Source organism: Festucalex cinctus, chromosome 19 (genome assembly GCF_051991245.1).
Source record: "Festucalex cinctus isolate MCC-2025b chromosome 19, RoL_Fcin_1.0, whole genome shotgun sequence".
Classification (NCBI taxonomy): domain Eukaryota; kingdom Metazoa; phylum Chordata; class Actinopteri; order Syngnathiformes; family Syngnathidae; genus Festucalex; species Festucalex cinctus.
This window is the reverse complement of record NC_135429.1, coordinates 6,872,272-6,894,930: the sequence shown is the minus strand read 5'-3', so window position 1 is coordinate 6,894,930 and position 22,659 is coordinate 6,872,272. Positions and strand designations below refer to the sequence as shown.

The 22,659-nt window shown below is 40.4% G+C and overlaps 1 protein-coding gene across 1 annotated transcript; it reads right to left on the bottom strand.

Moving 5' to 3' along the window:
• Positions 1-394: 394 nt before the first annotated feature.
• On the bottom strand, positions 395-13,174 carry angpt2b (angiopoietin 2b). Its single transcript, XM_077507042.1, has 9 exons — positions 12,448-13,174; positions 9,738-9,893; positions 9,382-9,503; positions 7,844-8,076; positions 7,291-7,415; positions 5,083-5,184; positions 2,876-3,042; positions 1,217-1,347; positions 395-868 (listed from the first exon to the last, which is right to left on the bottom strand). The coding sequence occupies exons 1-9, from the start codon at positions 12,763-12,765 to the stop codon at positions 708-710; spliced, it is 1,515 nt and encodes a 504-aa protein (XP_077363168.1). The 5' UTR covers positions 12,766-13,174; the 3' UTR covers positions 395-707.
• Positions 13,175-22,659: the final 9,485 nt, after the last annotated feature.

The following is a 22,659-nucleotide window of genomic DNA, read 5'->3' as shown; positions in this document are numbered from 1 at the left end:
GTTTCACTTTTGGAAGGGCAAAATCATTTATTAGTCCTTGTTTTGGTAACAGTATAACGATGTTAACGAAGCCCATGGTGTTGTATTGATTGACATTAAATCAAAGAAATAGTTGCTTGCCAGTCCATCCCTGGCTGTTTGTGTGCTTAGTCCGCATCTTGAGGCATCTTTAGTACTGAGGAACTACAATATGTTTCAATGTATGGAGGACCAAAGCCGCCAAAATTATAAATAAATTAATAAATACATACATAAATAAAAACATATAAAAATATATTTTACAATTTAAATATATACATATATATATATATATATATATATATATATATATATATATATATATATATATATATATATATATAGTTTTTATTTGTAGTTGAGTTATTTCTTTTGTTTTAATAAGCGGTCAAGAAAATTGATGGATATTTATTCATGTATTTAATTTTTTATTTATTTATACATTCATTCATTCATTTATTAATTTTTAATTTTGGCTGTTTTGGTCCTCTATATAAATGCGTTGAGTAGTAATTCTTTGCTGCCATTTTGTTTATCAATAAAAAAAAATATATAAACCGTTTTTTGTTTTTTTGTTTTTTTTTGTTTTTGTTTGGTGGGGCGTCAATTCACGTCAGGGCTGATTCGACCCCATATCTCGTTCTCTAAAACTGTGGTGTCCATGATGGATGACCTAAACTAAACAGTCATTAGAAGTTTGCTGGGCGCACCATCATGGTTGCCATGGTAGCCATCAGATTTGGTCCTTTCCAATAGTACCACTTAATGCCGTTGTAGCGCACCACGCTGGATGAGCCAGGGTAATACACACCATTCAGGTTGGACGGGCCGCATGCCTCGAACCACCAACCTGGCGAGGAAACGTGGCAAAAAATGAGTCAGAGAAAAAAAAAATATGACTTAATGAAGCTTACACTGGTGATATTAGATGGTGTTTAAAATCTACAACGATATATAACTACGTTTTCTTGTACCATACCCGTACTTAAATTGAGTTTTTACTTCTACTTTGTATATTTGAAAACGTATATAAACACGTTCTACTTCATATTTTGTAAAAAAAATAAATAATAATAAAAAAAAATACATAGTAAGCATTCTTTTTCCATCGCTACACTTTCCAACGAGACTGTTAGCGATGTTTACACTCAAGCAAGACAAAATGAAACAATCTTCAGGTGTTTGGGCGGCGTCGCACCTCCAGACGCCAGCTGTGCACACTTGCAGGTGCAGCGGTCGTTATCTCTGTCCTTGGTGCTGAACTGGGTGCCGTTGTGGGCCATGCTGTTGGTCCGTCCAGCCGTCCCGCTGAAGCCCTCCACGTGGAGGCTGCATTTGGAATCATTGGAAAGAAGAGTGAAAATTGGAATCAGGAGTCTGAAATTATTTTAGTTAACCTGTCAATATTCAATCTACCATTTTTATGTTTTATCTCCCATCTTGTAATCTGTATTGTAGCAAGTGCTGCAGTTTCAATAGTGAGTTTTTACATTTTCATGCAAGCAGCTCTGTCCAGATTTGATATTTTTGTATTTTTATTTTTTTTTTGTCTCCAGCCTCAACTCACAATTCCGTCTGGCTCCTTTGGTTGTCCAAAAGAAGTCTTAAAACATTGGCAGGATATAATCCCCCCAAGACAGAGCCCCTCCAGTGGCCAGTCTGTCTGATTTTTACGCCTGTCGCGAGGGCTGAGAACAGTGATGACAGAATGATTAAAAAAAAAAAAAAAACAGTTTGGGTGTACTTTTCGAGCCCATGATCATGATGCAACAAAACTTGGTCAAGGTAGATGGCATGGTGGAATTTAGAGGTTTCAAAGTTTTGTTGACAGTACCATGAATCCAAACCATTTATCATAATTGTCCTCCATGCAGTGCTGTCTGCAAAAAAATAAAAAATAAAATTCTACTGACCACTATGAAGTCACACAGTATTTTTCATTCAGCATGTACGGTTTTGTGCAGTTACGTGTGATACTGCTGTGTTGGCTTCCTTCTCATTAGAGTTATGTGACCTACACCATAGCAAGAGAAAACTATTTGTGATGTATAAACGAAGAATGCTCCTTTTGAATGTGTAAGTTTATAAGGAAAGTAGGGCTATCACTATCAACTAGTTTGAGTGTTGATTATTCCATCGATTAATGTAATGGATCACACTACATTGCTTGGCCTCTCTGTGCTGCAGGAATTTTGTTGCGCTCAGTAGTGGACTTGTGGCTTTCTTTATTTTTGTAATCTCTCCTTACTAATATGTGCTATTTACAATTACAACGTACGGTGTTCCACAGGGTTCAATTCTGGGGCCTTCGCTGTTTTCATTGTATTTGCTGCCCCTGGGTTCCAGATTAAGAAAACAGCAGTGTTTTTTTTTTAAAGTGCTTTATAAATATAGAGTTGATTGATGGGAGTAAGCATCCTAGCTACGTTATTTGCAATGCTAAGTTGAGTAATTCTAGTCCCGTACATCTAGCAAAACGAAAGGAAGAAAAAACATTTTATCGATTACTTTTCAATGAATTACTTGCATCTAGCCTCAGGAGCTTCAACACACACTTTTATCCCGCTAATTATGTGGAACAAACCGAACTAAATGGAATTATGTGCACTACGTTCAGATCTTGGAAAGCGCGCACCCACGTGTGATTATGACTTGTCGTCCCACATAGCATTCGTCTCCACAGTCGGAAACAAATCACTTTGAAATTGACGTGACATAAACTTTGACGTCGGCACGGAAGGAATCGCAGTGCTCTCACGCTCGATCTCGTTAGTCAGTTAAGCTTTGTGTTGTGGTTGCTCTTCATGTATTACTTTGTTTATCTGAACGCGTCATGATGAAATATGGTTCATGTCACCTGTAGTTGTGCGCCTCTTCCTCGATGTAGAAGTGTTTATATTGCGAGTAGGCCTCATTCCCGTCTCTGTCCATCAACTGGACATGCAGGCTATATTCTCCGGATGTGGTCAGTTTATGGATGATGTCATTTCCCAGCCAGTGTTCCCCAGAAGGCTCTCCAAATCCCTGGATGGGGCGCAAAGACAAAAGAGGCTAATGAGCGGGCGTTTTTGCCAAGGACCTGCCAAGCTTGTTTGCAGTTAATACGATAATGTAACCAAATTTAAGAGTCGCATTTATCATTCAGATGGCAGGACACTTTGGGAAGCTAAATACTCTGTTCTGGAAGACGACCTAGTGATGAGTCAGTTGAGGCTTAAATTTGCTTTAATATGCTTTTTAAGCACCGTCCTGACTCTCGACACTTAAATAATTGCTTTATTGGTGCATTCAGCGTGGATCCGGACAAGGACATCTGACTCACTTTTAATGGGAAACAAATGAAGATAATAATGATGATGATGATGTTGCGGAAGAAACTGTTGCATGATGTATGAAGGCATGAAAGCTCTCGAACACTGATAGAAAGTCCCAGTGTAATCAGTAGTAATGAAAAATACATCTAGTCATTTTCTGCCGTTTTTACTACTGTGCCCCAAGTGGTCACTCACAGGACACAATTAGAATAGTCAATTCAATATGATTAATAATTGCACATAAATAGTAAGACAAATTTAATGAAAATGATGGAGTTGAAAATCACAAGTTGAATCGTGATTTACAAAAAAAATAACAGTATGAAATGTCTACTTTTGGCTTCAGTTATTTGTACGGATGTTCAGTACCACTTTTTTTCCCACACCAATACCAGTAGCATACAAGTACTCAACACTTGAATAGCCACTAATACCAAAAAAAAAACTGACAGATCATTTTCAAGAAAGACCTTTATATCCCAAAATAGCATTTGTTGCTTAAACTTACCTGAAATAAATGGCAATTTTCTATGCTTTCCATTTCTAATTTGTAGTTCCCGATTGTAAAACAGCCACAATAGGACGGTTGATACAGTTTCTGTACTTGCCCATCCCTGTTTATTTGTTTAGTTTTACTCATTTGGTGTTGCTTTTATGCTGTTTGTAACTTTCAGTGGAAAGTAGTGTTGTCACGATGCCAAAATTGATACTATACCTGCATAAAATACCTCGATACCGGTACTGGAACGGTACCTCGACAAAACTCTAAAACATTAACAGCTAAAGCTAAAATTAGCTAAAAGCTAATCGTTAAAATTTAGTGAACATTTTGTTAGCTAAAATCTTTTTTTTTTTTTTTTTTTTTTTTTTTAAACATTCTTCTCCAGAGGCGTATCGATATGTCGCCTTTCACAAACGGCAATAAGAGCAAAGTACTGATTTGACCTTTCACCTCAGGAAATGTAACTCATAAAAAATCAAAAGGTGTCCTGGTTTTCCATAGAAACAAAGAAAATAAACGGTCTTAGCGAAAGAAACAATATCCTTGTTTGCCACCGAATGTTTGAGTCACTTTGTCTGAGTGTCCCACAAGAGATTGCTCTGGAGGCAAGGGCAAGTATATAGTGGATTAGCCAAGAGCCCAGTTTCATTTATCATGTGACCCGCAGGCCTGGGCACAACAGTTTAGTGATATTGATTGCAGTCAGCGGGATTAGGAGCGGGGACCTGGATCAAATAAAATATGTTATCTGCCACCAACAGGGCCTCTGTGCTCCCATGCCTCAACTGCACCGAGCCAAATATTTACCATCCACTTGTAAAAATATTGTTCTTGAAGGATTTCCGTGGCTTTTTTTTTTTTGTCCACTGACTTCCTCAACCTCTTTCCGTCTCTGAAGGGTCTTCCCCTGTTAGGCTCTCCCAACCAAAACTGTGGCAATTAAGACATTAATTGCTTGGTGAAAATGTGGCTTCATATCCAATCAAGCATTGAGATCTTGAAAACTGCTAGAAAGTAATCTTTCTTTATGGGTCATGTTTGGATGTGTGGGAGTCTGACAGGGGGAGTGAGTAGGAGCAGGTGCGATAACACGGGGGGGGGGGGGGGGTGGAAAACACAAGGGCTGCCAAACATAACAACAGCAGGTCACCTGGGATCATACAGCTTGGTGGCGCTCCCACGCACCGTCACGCTGAAACACATACAAATAGTTAGTGAATGATGCGCAAAACCCTCAGATGGACCCACCAATTTGTAGTCCTTCCATCCACGATGGAAATCGACTGAGCCGTTTCGACGATGTTGAAACACGGTCCATCCTCCACCTCTGGTCTCCATATCACAGAAAACCTCAAGAAATGAAATTGGGATTTTAGGAGTAAAAATGCAGCAGATATTTCAACAGGGTCAAACGGAAGTACAATAGAGGTCTTTTTTTGATTATTATTTAAAGGCTATCATTTATTTTCAGAGGTGAGAATTCTGTCAGGGCTTTCGATTGTCCTTTTAAGCGGCACTAACTGGGTAAAGTCCATTACTGACACATGCCCGTTTTGATGACAAATGACGGTCAGCACTTGGAGTGTGACGATATATCGATATCGCGATAAATCGTGATACTTTGTCTCCCAATAGATTATCGATATCTCTACGCAAGTATCGTGATAGTCGTAGTTAATAACCAGCCACTTTCACGGCGCCGTTGTTCATGAATTATTGAGCAATTACTTGGCGGGACCACTAGGCGGAGCACCTCATAAGAGTGGCGAGGAAATGGACGGAAGTCTTCAGGCGAAGAAGACTCATGAGCTTAGTTTTTATTATTATTATTATTATTATTATTATATTATTATATTTACATGTATAAAAATATTATATTTATTTATATTTCTATTATATTATGAATTATTTTTATTATATTTTTGTATTTTGTATTAATTATTGATATTTGATTAATTATTTTTATATTATTATTATTATTATTATTATTATTATTATTATTATTATTATTATTATTATTATTTTATGATTGGTTTTATCGTAGATTATCGTGGATTTATTCCCTGAGCAATATATCGATAATCGTGGTATCATCATATCGTGAGATAATCGTTAACGTGACCCTTGTATCGCATATCGTATCATATCGTGCGGTAGCTCAAGGTTCCCACCCCTAGTCAGCACTGATGGAATGCCCACCTCTGTCTTGTCGGTCCGAAAATAGTGGTGACGAAGTGATGACTGAAACATTCCCGGTGCTCAAGGCGCTGACAAATGACGAATGACAGACCAGCAACCATTTGTAAATTGCCCAATTCTGTTTACTTTTGTAATAACTGGTGATAGCAACTTTGACTATTCAATGCAAAAAAGTCATCAGACTGTTAAAATACTTTGGTATGCCCACCACCCTCGTCCTTAAATGACTCTCAGTCAATACCTTTTTAACAGAACCCTGAAATTGGGTTAACAAATTGTAGGTGTTTTGTGATTTTTGTCAAGACTTACATTTTGTGCCTCCATTTAGCCATCACGTGTTCACTGACACTTGACAACTCAGCAATTATTGCATTTTCAGCTATTATTTGCCCGTTTGTTATACAATACAAAACATGTAATTTGACATGCCAGGGTTTTAAACGGTCAATCAAAACCGTATACCAGCTTTCCCCACTATTGATGAACAGCTCCACTAAAATGTTTAATTTAGATTGAAATTGCTCCCATTGTTCACAGCTTTAGTGATTAAAATGTAGGCCTTTGCTGAAGTTACTCACTGCGACTGAGACACATTTATTACTTTTGGAAGCTTGTCCAAGTGAGAACTCAAAATCTCTGAAAAATAGAACAAAACCGCATCTGCCCCACTTTATTGAAGCCACCCGGCTTGCCAGCCCCATTCAAGGCATAGATTGAAAGCAGCAGTGATTTGGGGTGTAATAACTTGCATCACTGGGAACGAACATTGGCCCCCGTTGACAGGAAACACATGGCACAACAACTTAACACCTGGCTGCTTCGCCCACAGGGGTTGACGAACAATAGGCACACACACGATAAAAAAAAAAAAAAAAGCAAGCCGAGGAATAGGTGCCAGCCAGCAAACTTAAGTAAAAGTGATGAATAAAAAATGCTGCTATCTTGAGAGCAGACGGTGAGGACACCAGCCTTGAATCCTAACCAGGAGCGGGTTTGCCGCTGGAGGAGGCCACGGTCGAATTAACAAGGGCTTGTTACTACACTGCATTGACAGCTAGCTCCCAAGTTATTCTGACATTGCATAAAGAAACACACACATCCTCACCACAAGGCCTTTGGGGACTTATAACAAGAAACAAAAACAGCATGGCATTTCCACCAACATATACTCCGTATTACATACTTAAAAAAGATGCTGTCACAGTCATTTAGGTGATATTTACTAGAGACGATCAACGACCTTTAAAGTTGCACTACCTTGACGGAGTGGGTGGAGTTAGTGAGGCGTATGTTGTATATCCCACTCTCTGTTTGTCCAGAATGTAGAATCTCTGCACAGTCCCTGAAAGTAGGTGAATACTGTATGGGCACATGGGAGATTTCTGAAGGGAAAAAAAAAACACAAATGCAAGTTTTCAGTATGTATTCGATATCCTACGTACAACTGACGGCCACTGAAATGCCTTGGGGGAAAAAATAACTCTATTTATAGAGCACTTTATAACCATCGCTGCATACATTACATTACATTTCTGTAATCAAGTCAATAACAAAGACAGTTCAAACTAATAAAAAAAAAAAACAGAATATCTTTTTCTATTTTTATTCACTGAAACTCAAGAAATTCTGTGCCATCTTGGCGCTGATTTCCCCCAGACAGGACGAACATGACACTAATAATTGATCGGCAAATTATGACCATACAACCAATCACGTATTTTGCATAAAATACAAAACATCTATTTAGATGCTAATGCATACCAAATAAAATATACAGTATATACAATTTGTTTGTTTTCACCTGTCTTACCATTACAGTGGTTGACCAAAGCTAGCAGCTGCTCAACTGTGTCCGTGAGCTGAGCTTGCTGTCTTTGCAGCAACGTGTTGTTGAAAGTTGCGCCGGCCAGTTCGCCCTGGAGCTGGCCGACCAGTCGACTCTGTCTTTGCATTACTTCCTGCAACTGCTGCTTTTCTCTTTGCAAGCCCTGCAGCTCCATCCCATAACGAGCCTCCAGTGCCAATAGTCGCTGTTCGAGAAAACTGAAAAAAAAATGAAAAGAAAAATAGCCAGTTTGTAGAAATCGTTTGAATATTAGACCAGTCACAATCGAGTAGCTATTACCACTTTTTTTCCTACCGTAACTCATAAACATGTATGTATTTCCTAATTTGTCATGTAATAAACCGGTGGGGCCCCTAAGGCAGCGGTGTCAAGCAGAAACAGATGTAACAGGTGGCAAAGCTGGAGGCGGCGGAATCCGGCTGTGGCGTTAGGTGCAAATGATGGAAAGGAATGAAAAACAACCATCACACTTGGACAAAAGCGCCCGCTTCTTTTCATGCTGACTGTTGACCCGCGTTGAACCTGTGCTGACCAAAATCTGACCTCATGTTCCTGTGATTCTGGTAAGAAGAATAGGAAACCCCTCCTAGCGAGCGCTGCCATTTTACTGCACATACTTCCACTTGCTTTCACAATGCTTATTATACTGTGAATGCCATGTTTTCTCAGATAGCCTTTCCCAGTTCTTATATGATCAATACCACTTTGCCACAATGTAGCTTTTTGATACAGCTCTTGTAGTCATAGGACTGTTGTGGTGAGTACAGAGCCCCTAAGGTGACATGGTAGGGAAAAAAAACAGAAAAACTTTGCGTTCTCTCGCAAGAGATTGCGTTCCCTCGCAAAGATTCCAAGAACGCAGTTTTTTGTTTTGTTTTTTTAAACGGGTTAATGTATTTCCGGGTCATCTTCCTTGTGACCAAAAGCGACGAGGTTGGAGCGTGTAAACTTGAAACAAAGCAGTGGGAAAGCTTTCCCGAAGCGACGAGGATGGAGCGTGTATTTTCCCACTGGTTTGTTTCCACGTTTCATCCTCGTCGCTTTTGGTCACGCGGAAGATGACCCGGAAGTGTTTACGGAGCCCCTAAGGTGACATGGTAGGGGGAAAAAAACCTTTGCGTTCCCTCGCCAAAAGAAATTGCGTTCTCTCAGTACGCAAAGTTTTTTTGCGAGGGAACGCAAATAGTTTTGCGAGGGAACGCAAAGTTTTTCGGGTTTTTTTTCCTACCATGTCACCTTAGAGGCTCTGTAGGTTAGTGAGTTCATATCATTTCATATGCCCTTCTTTGAGAAAAAGAATCAATCAGAACACGATCTTTAGAACCTTTTTCTCACCATATTAGACACTATATGTAATATAAAACCCTATGTAAGTCAAAACTAATGCAGGATCTGTAAACAAACACGGGTTTCAGTGAATGGGCTTCCTTGACATGCGGGACTAAAGAAAAAATCCCAAACCCTAAAAGGGTCATAGAGTAAACATGCTCAAGTGTGTTCACCTGTCTTTGTCACTAAGACGTGAGATCTCCTGATTCTGCAGGAGTATGTGCTTCTCCAGACGGTTGGTAAAAAGGGAGTACTCCAGCAGCTGGATCTCCAGACGACTCGTCTGGTTTAATACCTGCAGTGTGTAGAGAAAGTCAAGTTTAGCTGCTCCATGGAAACTTGGAAATCTATTCATTGAAAAATATTTGCATTGTGCGACTAATTTCTGTTTTAATCGCCATCTTGTCAACGTGTCAATACCTGAATAGCATTAACTAGTTATTAGCATTAGCATTTGTCAGCACTTTAGTAGTGATGGAAGTGTTTCTCATACAATCTCAAGCCTCTCACGGAGTCTTCTTAGGCCCACCTGAGTTTCAACATCAGTCAGTTTCCGAGTCTGCTCTGCGGACTGGCTGAGAAGGTTGGTCCCCATTTCCAGCATGGCGGCTGTCTGGGTGTGCACGGCCGTCCTCTTTATTTCCTCCATGCCAGAGCGAACATTCTCCTGGATGAAGTTCTCCAGCTGAGGGAAAAAAAAAAGCATTGCCGCTTTACGTTGAATGTAGAATAATGCCACGATGCAGATTGGCATTTTAATGGGAGGGGATTTGATGACGTGCGTGACAGACACTTCGGACTGGATTTACGGTGATAGTGGCCTGAAGCTGTGTAATCCACACTACTAGTCATCTGAGGATATTTTTTAACAGGCTTAAATGGATGTGATCCATCAACCTTACTCTTGAATGAAAACCTTTCAACCGTCCATTCAACCTTCTGACTCTGAGTGTCTCTAAGAGAGAAATCTCAAAGTATTGACTGGGAGACAATACTCCTCTCTCTTGGTCCATGAAGCCATTACAGCACGGATTAAACCAATCTCTGACGGAACAACTTAAGATCCTTGGATCATGCATTGAAGCTCTCCACCAGTAATGGATCCCAATTCAAAGGTACACTACACTACGCTCGTTGGGCTAATTGCTGCTTTGTAACACTGCGCCCAGAAAAATCACATTTGGGATGAAGCGTCTCTTCTAATGTATCTAAAAGGCACAGATGAAGGGAAAGCAGATGAATCTGTGTGTTACGTCGAGCCATTACACTCATTTGTTCACATAATTACAGCAGCAGAGGAAACACCAGGGTGGTTATTAGGGGTGTGTGGGTTATAATTGATGTCTCAATCAATATCAATATTGTTTTGTGGCAACAGTTTAAGCCTCTTTGGATCAAATACATTTGAAAGAAGTAGAAGTGGATAAACAAGGTGAAGCAGCAAATTGGGGCTGGCAGGATTTCACCAGGACATGAGTTCACTGGGTGTCACATGGCCTCCCACATCTCTACAGTATTCACCATTTGCATAAGCTGCTCAGGCTATTAATAGAAAAAAACAAAACAAAAGTATGCTCACATCTCCGCTGCCAACCCCCCTTAGGCAGCAGAGGGAGCAAGTAAAAGGAGACCAGGCGGGAGGTCGCGTTCAGAGCTCGGACAAAAGAAAACAAACATGAGTTTCTTCTTTGAAAACAACAGAGAAGGAATTTGGAAAATTAATGTCGGCCCCTTGCACTTGGTCACTTTCTGACCCCGATCTGCTCTCTATGGTTTTTGTGCATTGTCTCTTGGTTGGACGGTTCATTGTAAGAGTTATGAAATCTCTGGAGATCTCCAAGTGATAATCCACAGATTTAACTGATTGATTGACAGAAATACATGTTACTCAACGACACAAGGTATCGTGTCGCGCTTTTGTATTCTACCTTTTAGCCATTTTCTCAAAAGCACACAGAAGAATCTCTTTATTTCTATCTATGCCGTTTTCGATCTCTCAGACTCATGCACACTGCACCGTCTCGAGGGAGATGCTTGCCGTGGAAGCGCAGTCCTCGGTTCACAGACTTGAGCTTCAGACCGAGTGTGCACAGGGGAATTGTGGGAACTGTGTGTGTGTGTGTGCGCGTTTCTGTGTTTTCATGTATGTATTTGCAAAGAAAAAGAATATAGGAGATCTGACGGTTGACAAGTAAAGGTGAGATGAGAAGCATATATAATCTCCAAAGTATGTAACAATAATGGGAGAATTTATGGAGACGGACAGAGAGGGCGGGCAGGAAGAAAAAAAATCTAGTTTCTGGTGAGAATGTTTAGCTTTGGTATTCATAATATTCTATTTTGAAATTCAGAAATATGGTCATGTTTGCTTTGGATCAAACTGAAGACTGGCTGAGGGTTGAATGAATGCATACAATAAATACTGAGAGTACTGCAGACAAGAATAGAGAGACGGGTGGAGAGGATTGGCGTCGATCAGGCACAGTAGTTCAATGCTGGTTCTGTGGCTTGTTGACCTTAGAAATGCAAACACTATTGTGCAGCAACGTCTAATCACTTCAATTCATTGGGGTCATAATCAAGGAGAAATGCAACTGAACTTCCCAAACACCCAGGAAGAGGATGTGCATAGCTACGCGCCCTGTAGATAATCACTGATCTTACTAAACCAGGAAAAGAACATTCAAGTTGGATGGTTGATTTGCCCATGGTGGTGAAATATTCAAGGTTTAGCAAGCTTGTCTTTTCCTTAACTACAACAGGGAGTTCTGGCATCAGCAAGGTTTGGAGAAGAATACAGGCCTATTCCAGACATTGACACTGTGTCAGATATATCGTACATGCAGCGAGCGTCAAGGAAATCCCAGTTAAGCTCAGAACTTATCAATAATCAAAGCTTGTCAACAGATGCCATCTTCTTTAGACTTACTGTGCTCTTGTTTGGAGCTCTAAAATAATATTTAACGTGGAAAAAAAGACCTCTGAGAAAGTGCAGACCAATGCCAAGGCATATGTCTTGAGCGAAAATTGTCAGGAAACAAGTGTGATCAAAAGGAACTGCTTCTGAGTCTACAGAATTCCATATGATCCTATTCCAATCCCATGTGAACATTTAAAATTGCATAATCCACATCTGGGTTGATCTTTGTGTATACAGCATCTGAGACTGACCCGAGAGAATGAAATTTAAGTACAAATAACAAAACCTGGAACATCCAATGGGAGTTAATTGACTGTACCTTCTGCAACCACAAGGTATTGTTCTCTGTGGCACTTTCCAGATTCTCCAGCTTAATTTTCTGCCAAGAAGATCTGTTCTTATGGGTCCTGCCGAGAGTGGTTTGACTCACAGCTGATTTGACCTGTGCTGGGGAGTCCCCCTGGAGCGTGTTTGAGACCTCAAAGTTTTTCTGGGGCTGGCAATGTTCCACCTCAGGAAGGATGAAAGTGTATCTACAGGGGCCGTGCTGCACCTGGTGCTGCTGCCGCTCCGAGTCCAATGCGCAAGCTGCCAGGTGGGCCAGGTAGGCCAGCGTCAAGCCCAGCATGCGTCCCATCTCGGGGTGGAGGAGATGGAATGTGGCTGGTCCTCTTTAGAGAGCACACTTGTCAGGCATGTTTCTGCTTCTTGATCGTAAATGTCCGTCCACTCTACCTCTTTTATCCTGTTCTCTTCTGCTCTTCTCTTCTCTTCTGGTTGCTCTTCCATCCAGTTTTCATTCTCTGCTTGTTTCCTGCTCCTGCTTTTCCTCTCGGTGGGGACCACATAACACAAGTCACTAAGATCGATTCCAACACCAATGGCGGTTTTTCAGTCCAACCAGAATAAACAAAATAAGTTGCTTCTGTCCTTGCGTTGGTGTAAAAAAGAGCAGAGTTGAGAGCCCTTCTTAGGATCCTGTCAGTAAAGCTCTTAAAGTCTTGTTCAGAGTGGTTCTTTCTGCCTCTCTACACACATTCAGGCACACGCACACTCACTCAATGACCCGTCCTCTGGTACTTTCACCCTCTTGCACTACTCGAGCTCACAGAAGTTGGAAAAAGGAACACACGCCTACCCAGCAGAGCTTCAGTAAGAACTTTGTCAAGTTTTTACCCCCTCCCTTGCTCTTGCTCTCTCTGCTTTGACACTTATATCAATAGATTGAAAAAGTAAAGATTTCTGCATAGTTATGCTATGTTGAGACTCATCACAATTTTAAAGCTTAATATTGAATTTGGTCAGTGCATTTAACACATTAGGGTCATTAGTGACACCCTGTCTAGCTTTCCAGCAGTTTGAAAGCACTTTTGATTGAGTTAGGTTCCTTGCTCATCGTCTCCTCAGCCATGAGAAGAAGTGAAGGGATTCTACCTTTTCGCCCTCTGGTCGCAGGATACTGTAGTAGCTACCCAGACACAGCTGCTCATATGGATCACATTTACGATGGTGCCGATGATGAAAGAAGAACAGAGATCATTATAGTGCAAATAATCTCAAATTGCTTTCTTCCGCATGTTGGATGGTATGAGAAACATTAGGAATCTAAAACAAGCAATTTACTATTTTCATCTGCTTCTTTATCTTTGCTGGCATTGTTGCCTTAGCGATACAGTTACCTTTAGGGCTTCATTTGGAGCATTGAAGGAAGGGATGTGTTTGTTTTTCACGTCAAATAACACGCTTTTTCCAAATCCACTGATGGTTGAGAGAGTTGCCCGGCACACATCACGTTTTTGCATCCTGTCATTAGCCTTTCCGAAGAAGAACAAACAAACATTGCTTTGCTCTCGCTAATGTTAATTGCACATCACATAGCAAGAGTACGGTATGGAAGTTTCCATCACGTATTTACAGTCATGCCTCAGCTGCCGTCGGTCAACTCTCAAGGATGATGAACATTCCACACGGCCATTGTTGTGTGGACACTTAATGACCCAGCGACTTTGAAACCCAGATGTGTTGCCATATCATCAGATAATGTATGTGTTAGTATGCAACACCTTCTTCTAACCTTCGTCAAGCCCCAGAAGAAATTTTCAAATCCGGATTTGATTGGATTGAGATATTTGATCATCTCAAATATCTCTCTGTGGACATCGATGAAACGTCTAATAATTTATTGCAGTCACGTCCTGCAACGTTTGATATACTTTAGCAAGTAAAGCCTCCCACTATAAGCAATATTATTGCCAAGTATAGTAATCAAATCTGACCTTTTCACAAAAATGCTGCAAAATCTGCAAAAATCTGGCAACTTGAATATGACCGTCACAAAAAAAAAAAAAACACCTGCACAGAGATGATTTATGTGCATTCATGTTTGAAACATAACCACATGTGAGCTTTTTAAGCATGCATGGAATAAAATAGAAGATAAACTCTGATGATGAGGTGCTAAACATGTTAAATGGAGGTGAATATAATTTGAAAAGATGGCACGGTGGATAAGTGATTAGAATATCTGCTGTACGGTTATGAGGATTGGGGTACAATTTTAATTATTTTCTGAAGAAAGCTAATTGAAAGATAAGACTGGAAATACTGTAGATGGTTGACCACAGTCAATCCCACTGGACATCATCTGGATTTTCTCATGCTTTCCGTTTCTGCGAGTGGATGAAAGCGCAATTAAAGTGTTGTTACTCACTCACTGTCTAACGGGGAAGCTGAAATAAGTTTTGCACGGCAAACACGGTGAACGAGCGCCGTAAATCCAACGTATCCCGGTGGGATGAAAACAAATGAGAGTCAGTTACTTGACTTTCGCAGAAACAAATGTTACAACTGTTCACAGTGGAGACATCTGCTATTCTTGTCAAGTGGTCGGGAATATCCGCCTTGTGGTACAGCGTCACGCAGTGGGACTCAACATTTCACGTCACACACAAGAGAGCAGAATTACCGCAGGTTTCTCTTCAAATTTTCTTTTCTTGGGAACTTAAAAACACTTCACACCCTCATTAACGACCATCTACGAACACAGTAGGCAATCTGTTTTCTTGAGGAGGAGAGGAATGTAAAAAGTCCTTAGCTCAAGCTGGCTGTGTTTGTCTACAGCAGGATATTTATGATAATACGAATGATATTAGCATAGCTCCACTGCTGCGTTGAGCCAGTCAACGAGGCAACAGCGAGCCCAGTGGGGTGTTCTGGAGAGAAAACAAAGTGTAGCTCCATTGATTTGTGCTACAAATAAGATGACCTTGGGTGATCCGAGCCTGGTAAACCTACGGAGTGAGTGAAGTTAGTGATTCTCATTAAAGACATGCAGGGCAACTAAGCTCATCATGCGTTCAGGCCCCCTGGGGTCCAATCAAGGTGTGTTAAGATGACACCGTTGAAGAGGTCCGAAACAAACAAAGCTCGACATTCTGGGCTGGAGACTGAAATATGAGCACAACGGATGCTGCTCTGGGATTTTTGTTGTGGGTTAGGGTTAGGGTTAGGGTTTTTGTTGTGAATTTTATGAGAAATTGCTCACCTTTTTAAAATTTGGGGTGTGCTCAAAAAATCGATTCGGCAATATATCGCTGCGGGCCTCATTACAATACACGTATTGATACGCAGGCGTCAGAATCGATATTGCTCCTTAACTTTAAATAGGCAGTTAACGTTTGCCTTTGCAGCTTGCATTGTACCTAAAAAATAAAAAAACATTAGCGTCTTTGAAGTTAATTGCCTTCAATTAATTCAAAAATAGCTCACCAGTGATTGGACACTGTGTCTTGCTAAGATAAATGAAAGCAAGGAAGAATATCAACATTTATTTACTTATAAACTTAACATGGCACATTTCTTAATGTACCAATTTTCATATATTTTGTTTAAAAATGAAATAGAATGTGTTACATGAAAAAAAATTTTTTTATTTCCCCAAATATTTCAAATAAGAACATTTTAGAGCTGTAATTTTAATACTTTATTTTTGCTCATATCGGCTCATGCCTAATAATAAATGTTCCTGGTGTGTCTGTGAAAACTGCTCCTTGCTCTGCAGTGCGTGCACATTTAGGCCAGGTGGTAAACCAGTAGAGCTGCTCACAAAAATACTTTTGTCAGTAAGCATAACAAACATATCCTTTAGGTATACATTTGACTGCAAGAAAATTAATGTAATATATCAGGATACGTATTGCCTCGAAGATCTAGTATTGGGATACATATGTATCGCGATACGTATCGTAACAACCTTGTTGCTTCATTATAGACTCACACTGGTGTGCAGATTCTAAACAATCGCGATCTTGGCAATGGTTGCGCAATGAAGAAAAATATGAACAAGAAAAGCCCTCTTCATATGGTTACAGTTCATATCACTTTTGGCCCTCCAGTATGTCTATTTTCATTCTTTTTCCAGGTGGCCCAATGCAAAGCAACTATAAAGGCTTTTAAAATGTGTCACATGTTTTCAAACTATAGTGAATGAGTGAGGATGGGCCTGTATGTTAATGATTAGGAGGTACCTTGCTTGTTGTGCACTGGGATTAGGTAATACAACACATTTAATGGATTATAGACATATTGGAAGCAGCTGCTCATCACTGCCTGTTGCCGGTGACCTTTTGTTTCATCATAGTTGCTATCAAGGAAACAAATGAGAACTAGAGCTGCAAGCAGCTATACAGGGGACTCGCAATCCTGGCCACATTGGCGTACTTACTGGCACGTCGGTGTACAGACAAACGTCCCTCTAAAATATAAATGTTTTTGACAGGACTTATGTATGTGCAGAATCTCATGAGTATTCACTTCGGTTTAGACCCTGCACAACAGCATCATTTTGCTTTGCGAGCAGCATGTCACCACGGCAACAGTGTTCGATGAAATAAAAAGCTTTCAATAACTTTTCGTTTTTAACATATTTAGATGAAACACCTGAAGTTTGAAGACAATCAGATGCATTCCATGGGAGAAGTTAGTTAAAATGTGAAAATCTTCTATAAAAGATAAAAAAAATAAATTAAAAAAATGGCCGCAAATTTCAACGTAAAATTTAAAAAAATCAGATTATTTACAGATAAGTTAAAATGTGAAAATGTTCTATAAAAGGTTAAAAAAATGGCCGCAAATTTCAACATAAAATTGAAAGAATCAGATTCTTTCCAAATAATAATAATAATAATAATAATAATAATAATAATACATTTCTACAACAACAAAAAATAGGGCCTGGGCCCTGGCTCGAGAATAAAAGAAATGATACACTTGGATGTGTTTGCCACTGCAAGGGAGTTCCTGTAGGAAGGCTGCCCTGTCAGGAAGATACCGTGTGATTTACGTTGCCATTACGATTCCACAAAATATGTCAGTGTCATGCAACTTAAAGGTTACCACGGCACATGTCTCTGAATGCCAGTATTTAACTGGGTTTAATGTGGAGCACAGGTTTGCACGTCTTAAGACAAGAACGGTCGAGTGCAGAACAACGCAGAGGATGAAGGTCGTCAAACGAGGAGCAGAGAGAGAGAGGGAATATCTTGGATTACTCATACAAAACAAACACATCACTGTCACGCTTTAAACTGAAAATGTCCATATATGGCCGTGCCAACAAGTATATTAAATCTGCCAGAATACAAACGCCAACAACCTCGAGGTAAATTCACATCAACGTAGTCACTGATGCAGCAAGCCACCTGCGTTGTGTACTGCTTTATGTGATCAAGTGTAATGCTGTCTGCAGTATGGATCACTAGCACCGAGGTTCTCAATCAAGCCAGTCGTGTGAGAGGAAAAGGTGTGTCCAAGTGTCACTGACAAATGCTGAGCGTAAGACCTCTGAGGGTTATTGAGGAGAAAAAGGGCGGAATGACACGGAATGAAAATTGGAAGATAAAGAGATGGATGAAGCCGGACAGCAGTCACAGAAGGGGAACGGTCAGAGATAAGTCACCGAAAGACAAGCTGGGGAGGCGAGTGAAAGAGTTCAGGGGGTGCGAGGAGGACAAAACCGGCTTGGACAGGGCCGATTTTGTAACAACACCAAAACATTGAGGTGTGAAAGCGTTGTCGTGCAAGATCAGCCTCAGGGATCGAGTGAAAATCTTCTCGAAGGTAGCCAGGAGGGAACGAGGCGAGAAATTTGAAGCAGCGAGGATGCCGCATAACATATGCACTAGGGATATCACGATAAGGGCAATATCGTGATATCGTGATATTAAAACTGCCACAATATCGTCGTCGTCATGTTCACAATATTTAAAAGGAACACATTTGTTAATAAAAGTCAGGTTGATTTCCATTTGTGCAGTTCTAGCACCCTCTAGTGGCTAGTTTATTAGTGCAATTTAATTTTCATTAGGGATGTTTTGGCCTTCTATGTTTAAAATCTATGCTAATTGTCAGATGAAGGGGAACCTAATTTGCTTGTAAGCGATCAATGTGTGCTTGCATTAGCAAGTAAGTGCCTCAATATTGTTATTAGAGATTGTAGGTGGTTGCATTGCTGTTATGTACAAAAGCACAATAACATGCTTTTTTTTTTGTATAAGCTCTTTTTTACAATATTGTGATCTTTTTTAAATATCGCCAACGACCCCACAATATCGTGATAATTATCGTATCGTGAACTTCATATCGTGATAATATCGTATCGTGATGTTTGGATATCGTTACATCCCTGGCTCACGAAACCTTCCACAGACCACGGATAGATAAATACCAGACCATATTAGTTTACATAAGAATGGAAAGAAAAAAGTAACCATGGTGAGCTTAATATTTTAGTATTGCTCAATTTGTGGACAGCATGTCGTGGAGTGAGTGCATGTGTTTTAAATCTTCTTCAAAATTACGTGTTGGCATGAGCTCTGATGTGACTCAAAAAGCTCTGAAGACGGATTTATGTGTGTTTTACAAGGCGGGTGTGAATATGACATATTTCACCCTGATGGTTTGCGTCTGGGACCGTTATTTGTCAAAAGTTCTTCAAAACTAACAGCTAATGCTGATTGTTACTACTTTATCATCAGCATATTGAACACATGAGAGCAGTTTACAGCCAACTCGGATGACTAAACCTTTTGTCTGCTTACTGGCTTAAGTGAAACTGAGTGTCCTTGGCAGGACTGACATGTTCTACTATCATTTACGTGGGCCGTTATTTTTGCATTTGCCAAATGGTTTTCGACAGATAAGCAAAAACATATTCCAAAATATAATGACAATGAAAATAATGCTGTCATATCCAGATATGCCTGTCATAAAGACGGAATTGGACCAAAAATGCATAAATCTTTGCCCCAGGGGGGGAAAAAAAAAAACCCTGATAAAAATCATTAACTTAAAGTCAGCGTTCAGCAAAGGAGTGATTAATCCATTACAAGAAAAAGGTCAAAAATTACAGTGTGTGTGTGTGTGTGGGGGGGGGGGGGAGCACAAATGGAAATCTGTCTAAAATCTAGGCCAGGCATTATAGGGAGAAAAAAACAGTGTATTGGAGTTTCAAAAGACGACTGAAAAGATGCAGTCGAAGTCCAGGTGCAACGCATTATTGGAGGGACACACACTAGAGCAAAGGGGGAAGTAAGAGTGACAATCACAATATGTGGTGCATATTATTAATTAAAGACACTGAACTCTATACTTTAAATACTTGTCCAGGGTTACCCCGGATTTACACCGGTTGCGGTTCGGTTGCGGTGCGGTTGCGGTGCGTTGCGGCGACGCAAGCAATTAGATTCCATTCATTCGAATGGTGCAGTTTACACCGCTTGCGGGTGCGTTGCGTGTCGACTGTGTCTCAGCTGCGGCGTGCCGCAGCCCTTCCGCAAGGATAGCCTATTTTCTATTTTTGCCGGACGCCGCAGCGGTAGGCCTCCGGCAAATGGCAAGCTAGCACAAAACACATCGAGCGGGACAGGAAGACCGACGCAGTTTCAAAATAAATTTCCGGTTACCTTTCAAGATAAAACACTCGCCAGATCCTATTTCGCAAGCATGCTTAGCAAAACGTGATGTGGGCGTAGACGGGCCTGGAGTTAACGTGCGAGGTGCTCATTCACGGTTCAGACACCAGCGAACATGGACGAGGAGAGGTTTATATTAGAGGTGGAAAGCCACAAAATAATAAAAGTCCACCTCTCTTTCTGCTTCTCTGTTGAGCACAGACTTTCTGTGTGTTTGTCGTTGTTTTTTAATGCCACATGATCGCGCGCGGTCACGCGAGACACGGCGGGAAGTGGTCGGCGACGGAGCTGCCGGACCGCAGCTGTGCGGAGCCGGTGTGGATTGGCCAAAAAATTGACCCGTCCGGAGCACGCAGTCAAGACGCACCGCAGCCGCACCGCAACCGCAACCGGTGTAAACCCGGGGTTAGGGTTAGGGTTAGGGTTAGTGGGTTTTAATGGCTGACTGCTTACTTTAGATTACAGCCAGCCCTCACTAAAGACAAAGGTGTTTTTTTAACTGTCCTCTACATTGATTAAGTCAAGTCCAAAACAAGAGGCACCAATCAGGAAGGAGCGAGTGGATATTCGCGGCAAGACCAGCATACATCCATTAAACATACAACACAATGGAAATGCAGTGCGGCCAGAAAAAAAATGACATAACACACAATATAAAATAAGATAGCTATTGCTTTTTCAATCACAATTTTCTAGCATGCCTCTTCTTTAATTCTTTAACGGCATCAAATGCTTATTTCATCTGGAGTGAGAGAGAGAGAGAGAGAGAGAGAGAAACAATTCTGAAGTGGTCTGGCTTAAAGCTGCGGTTGTAAAATCCTTTCAGAGCTCACTGTTTGAAACTCATGGACATCAAGAACCAAGCCAAAAAATCAAATAAAAAAATCTCCATAACAAAAGTTCAAGTATTGTTTATAGGCTTTTTAAAGCACACAATTGACTTGCAATTACAGGTGAAGGCCCATTTCCACTTGGACAAAGTAGTCAGTTTGTAAAATAAGAAAAAAAAAAAAAAAGTGTATTTCCTGCAGCCTAGTTTTTTGCATTCCATTCTGTCGAGTGGAGAGTCGATTCATCAGAAACGATTGAGTCTCATGACCATTTAATGAGGCTGTACAAATTGTGAGGTTGATGGCGGTGGTAAGAGAGAGAATGAGGAAGACTTGTGATGTCAGTAGAAGGGTTTGTTACCAAGTTAGCAACTGTACAAATTCTGGAGGGGAAACAAACAAAAAAAAAAAAAGCAAAACACCATCACAGTGTGATGAAGCTGCACAGCTGGTTCTGATTGAAGCAAAGATGAACAAGAGTTCAACACTTTGTTCGCATAACATCAAGAGGCGTGGAACTAAGTAGACTTGACCAAAAACATTGAGAAGGCATCGAGGAAAAGAGGAGCAGGTGGCCAGCTGGACAGAGGAATAATCACCTCTCTGAAAAGTTTATATAGACAGTGAATCGATCTGATTGGCTAGACATGTGGGTAACAAGACTGACATGGAATTATCTGATTGGCTGTTGACTAGATAAAGACATTAAAGATTCCTGACATCACATAGCTGCTGACATCACATAGCGTATTACCAGTTGAAACTAGTTGCTGTTATATGCTGATTGCATCAGACCCCAAACAAAGCACAGTCATGACCCAAACATAACCCTGGCATGACCCCAGTCATGACAAGTAGGGCTGAGTATTGACAACAATCTCACCATGCGTATCACAATACAGGGGTCACAATACGATACGTACCACGATACACGTGTATCACGATTTCAAGGCGATTCGTATCCTGATATTTTACATTGCATATATTTTTATTAAAAGAATAATAATAAAATAAAGTCATATGTATACCCAAATGATATTTTTTTAATGCTGGGTGCCAATAATGTTTACCGATATATTCCTTTATTGATTTTTTGGGGGGTTAGGGTTAGAGTTACCCCTAACCCTAATCCTAACCCTAATCTCAACCCTGAACCCTAACCAAGGCATATTGTACTGTTTAGGAGTGTTTAATCTTGTTTTACGTTATATTGTTGTGTGACGAAACGTAAATAGTAAAACACAATAGTAAAAAATAAAAAAATAATAATAAAAAAAAACACTAGAAGAGTAACGTCATAAAAATGGGTAAATAGAAGACACATATGTGATCAATTGTCCCAATTACGAAAACAACTGAAGTCCGCTTCAAGAATCATGACTGACAAGCTAATCATATGTTTTCATCCGTTATTGATTTTGCATGTCAAATACGCCACAGCCCTCAACGGACAGCGATTTTCATGCCAGAATTGTAAAGCATGAAAACCCCAAATGAATATTTCATAGCAGACAGACTAATATCCTCCACCTGTATGTCATCAGACTGCCATTGTGTGCCGCTTGATGGACTTTAAAGGTGGTTCTTTACTTTTGGGCTCCATCTTCAGGTCTGCATGGTCGATAGATATGTTATTGGTTGACTCATTGAATATTCACCTGTTTTTTTAATTTTTTTTTGCGTTTTTTTTTTTTTTATGTGTGTATGCATCTTCCGTGTACAAACAGGATG

Coding starts and splice junctions, on each gene's coding strand:
- angpt2b (XM_077507042.1), bottom strand. CDS start 12,765: ATGGGACGCATGCTGGGCTTGACGCTGGCCTACCTGGCCCACCTGGCA. Junction 9,504..9,737: donor TGACTGATGTTGAAACTCAG/GTGGGCCTAAGA, acceptor TACACACTGCAG/GTATTAAACCAGACGAGTCG. Junction 1,348..2,875: donor GAAGAGGCGCACAACTACAG/GTGACATGAACC, acceptor TTCCAAATGCAG/CCTCCACGTGGAGGGCTTCA.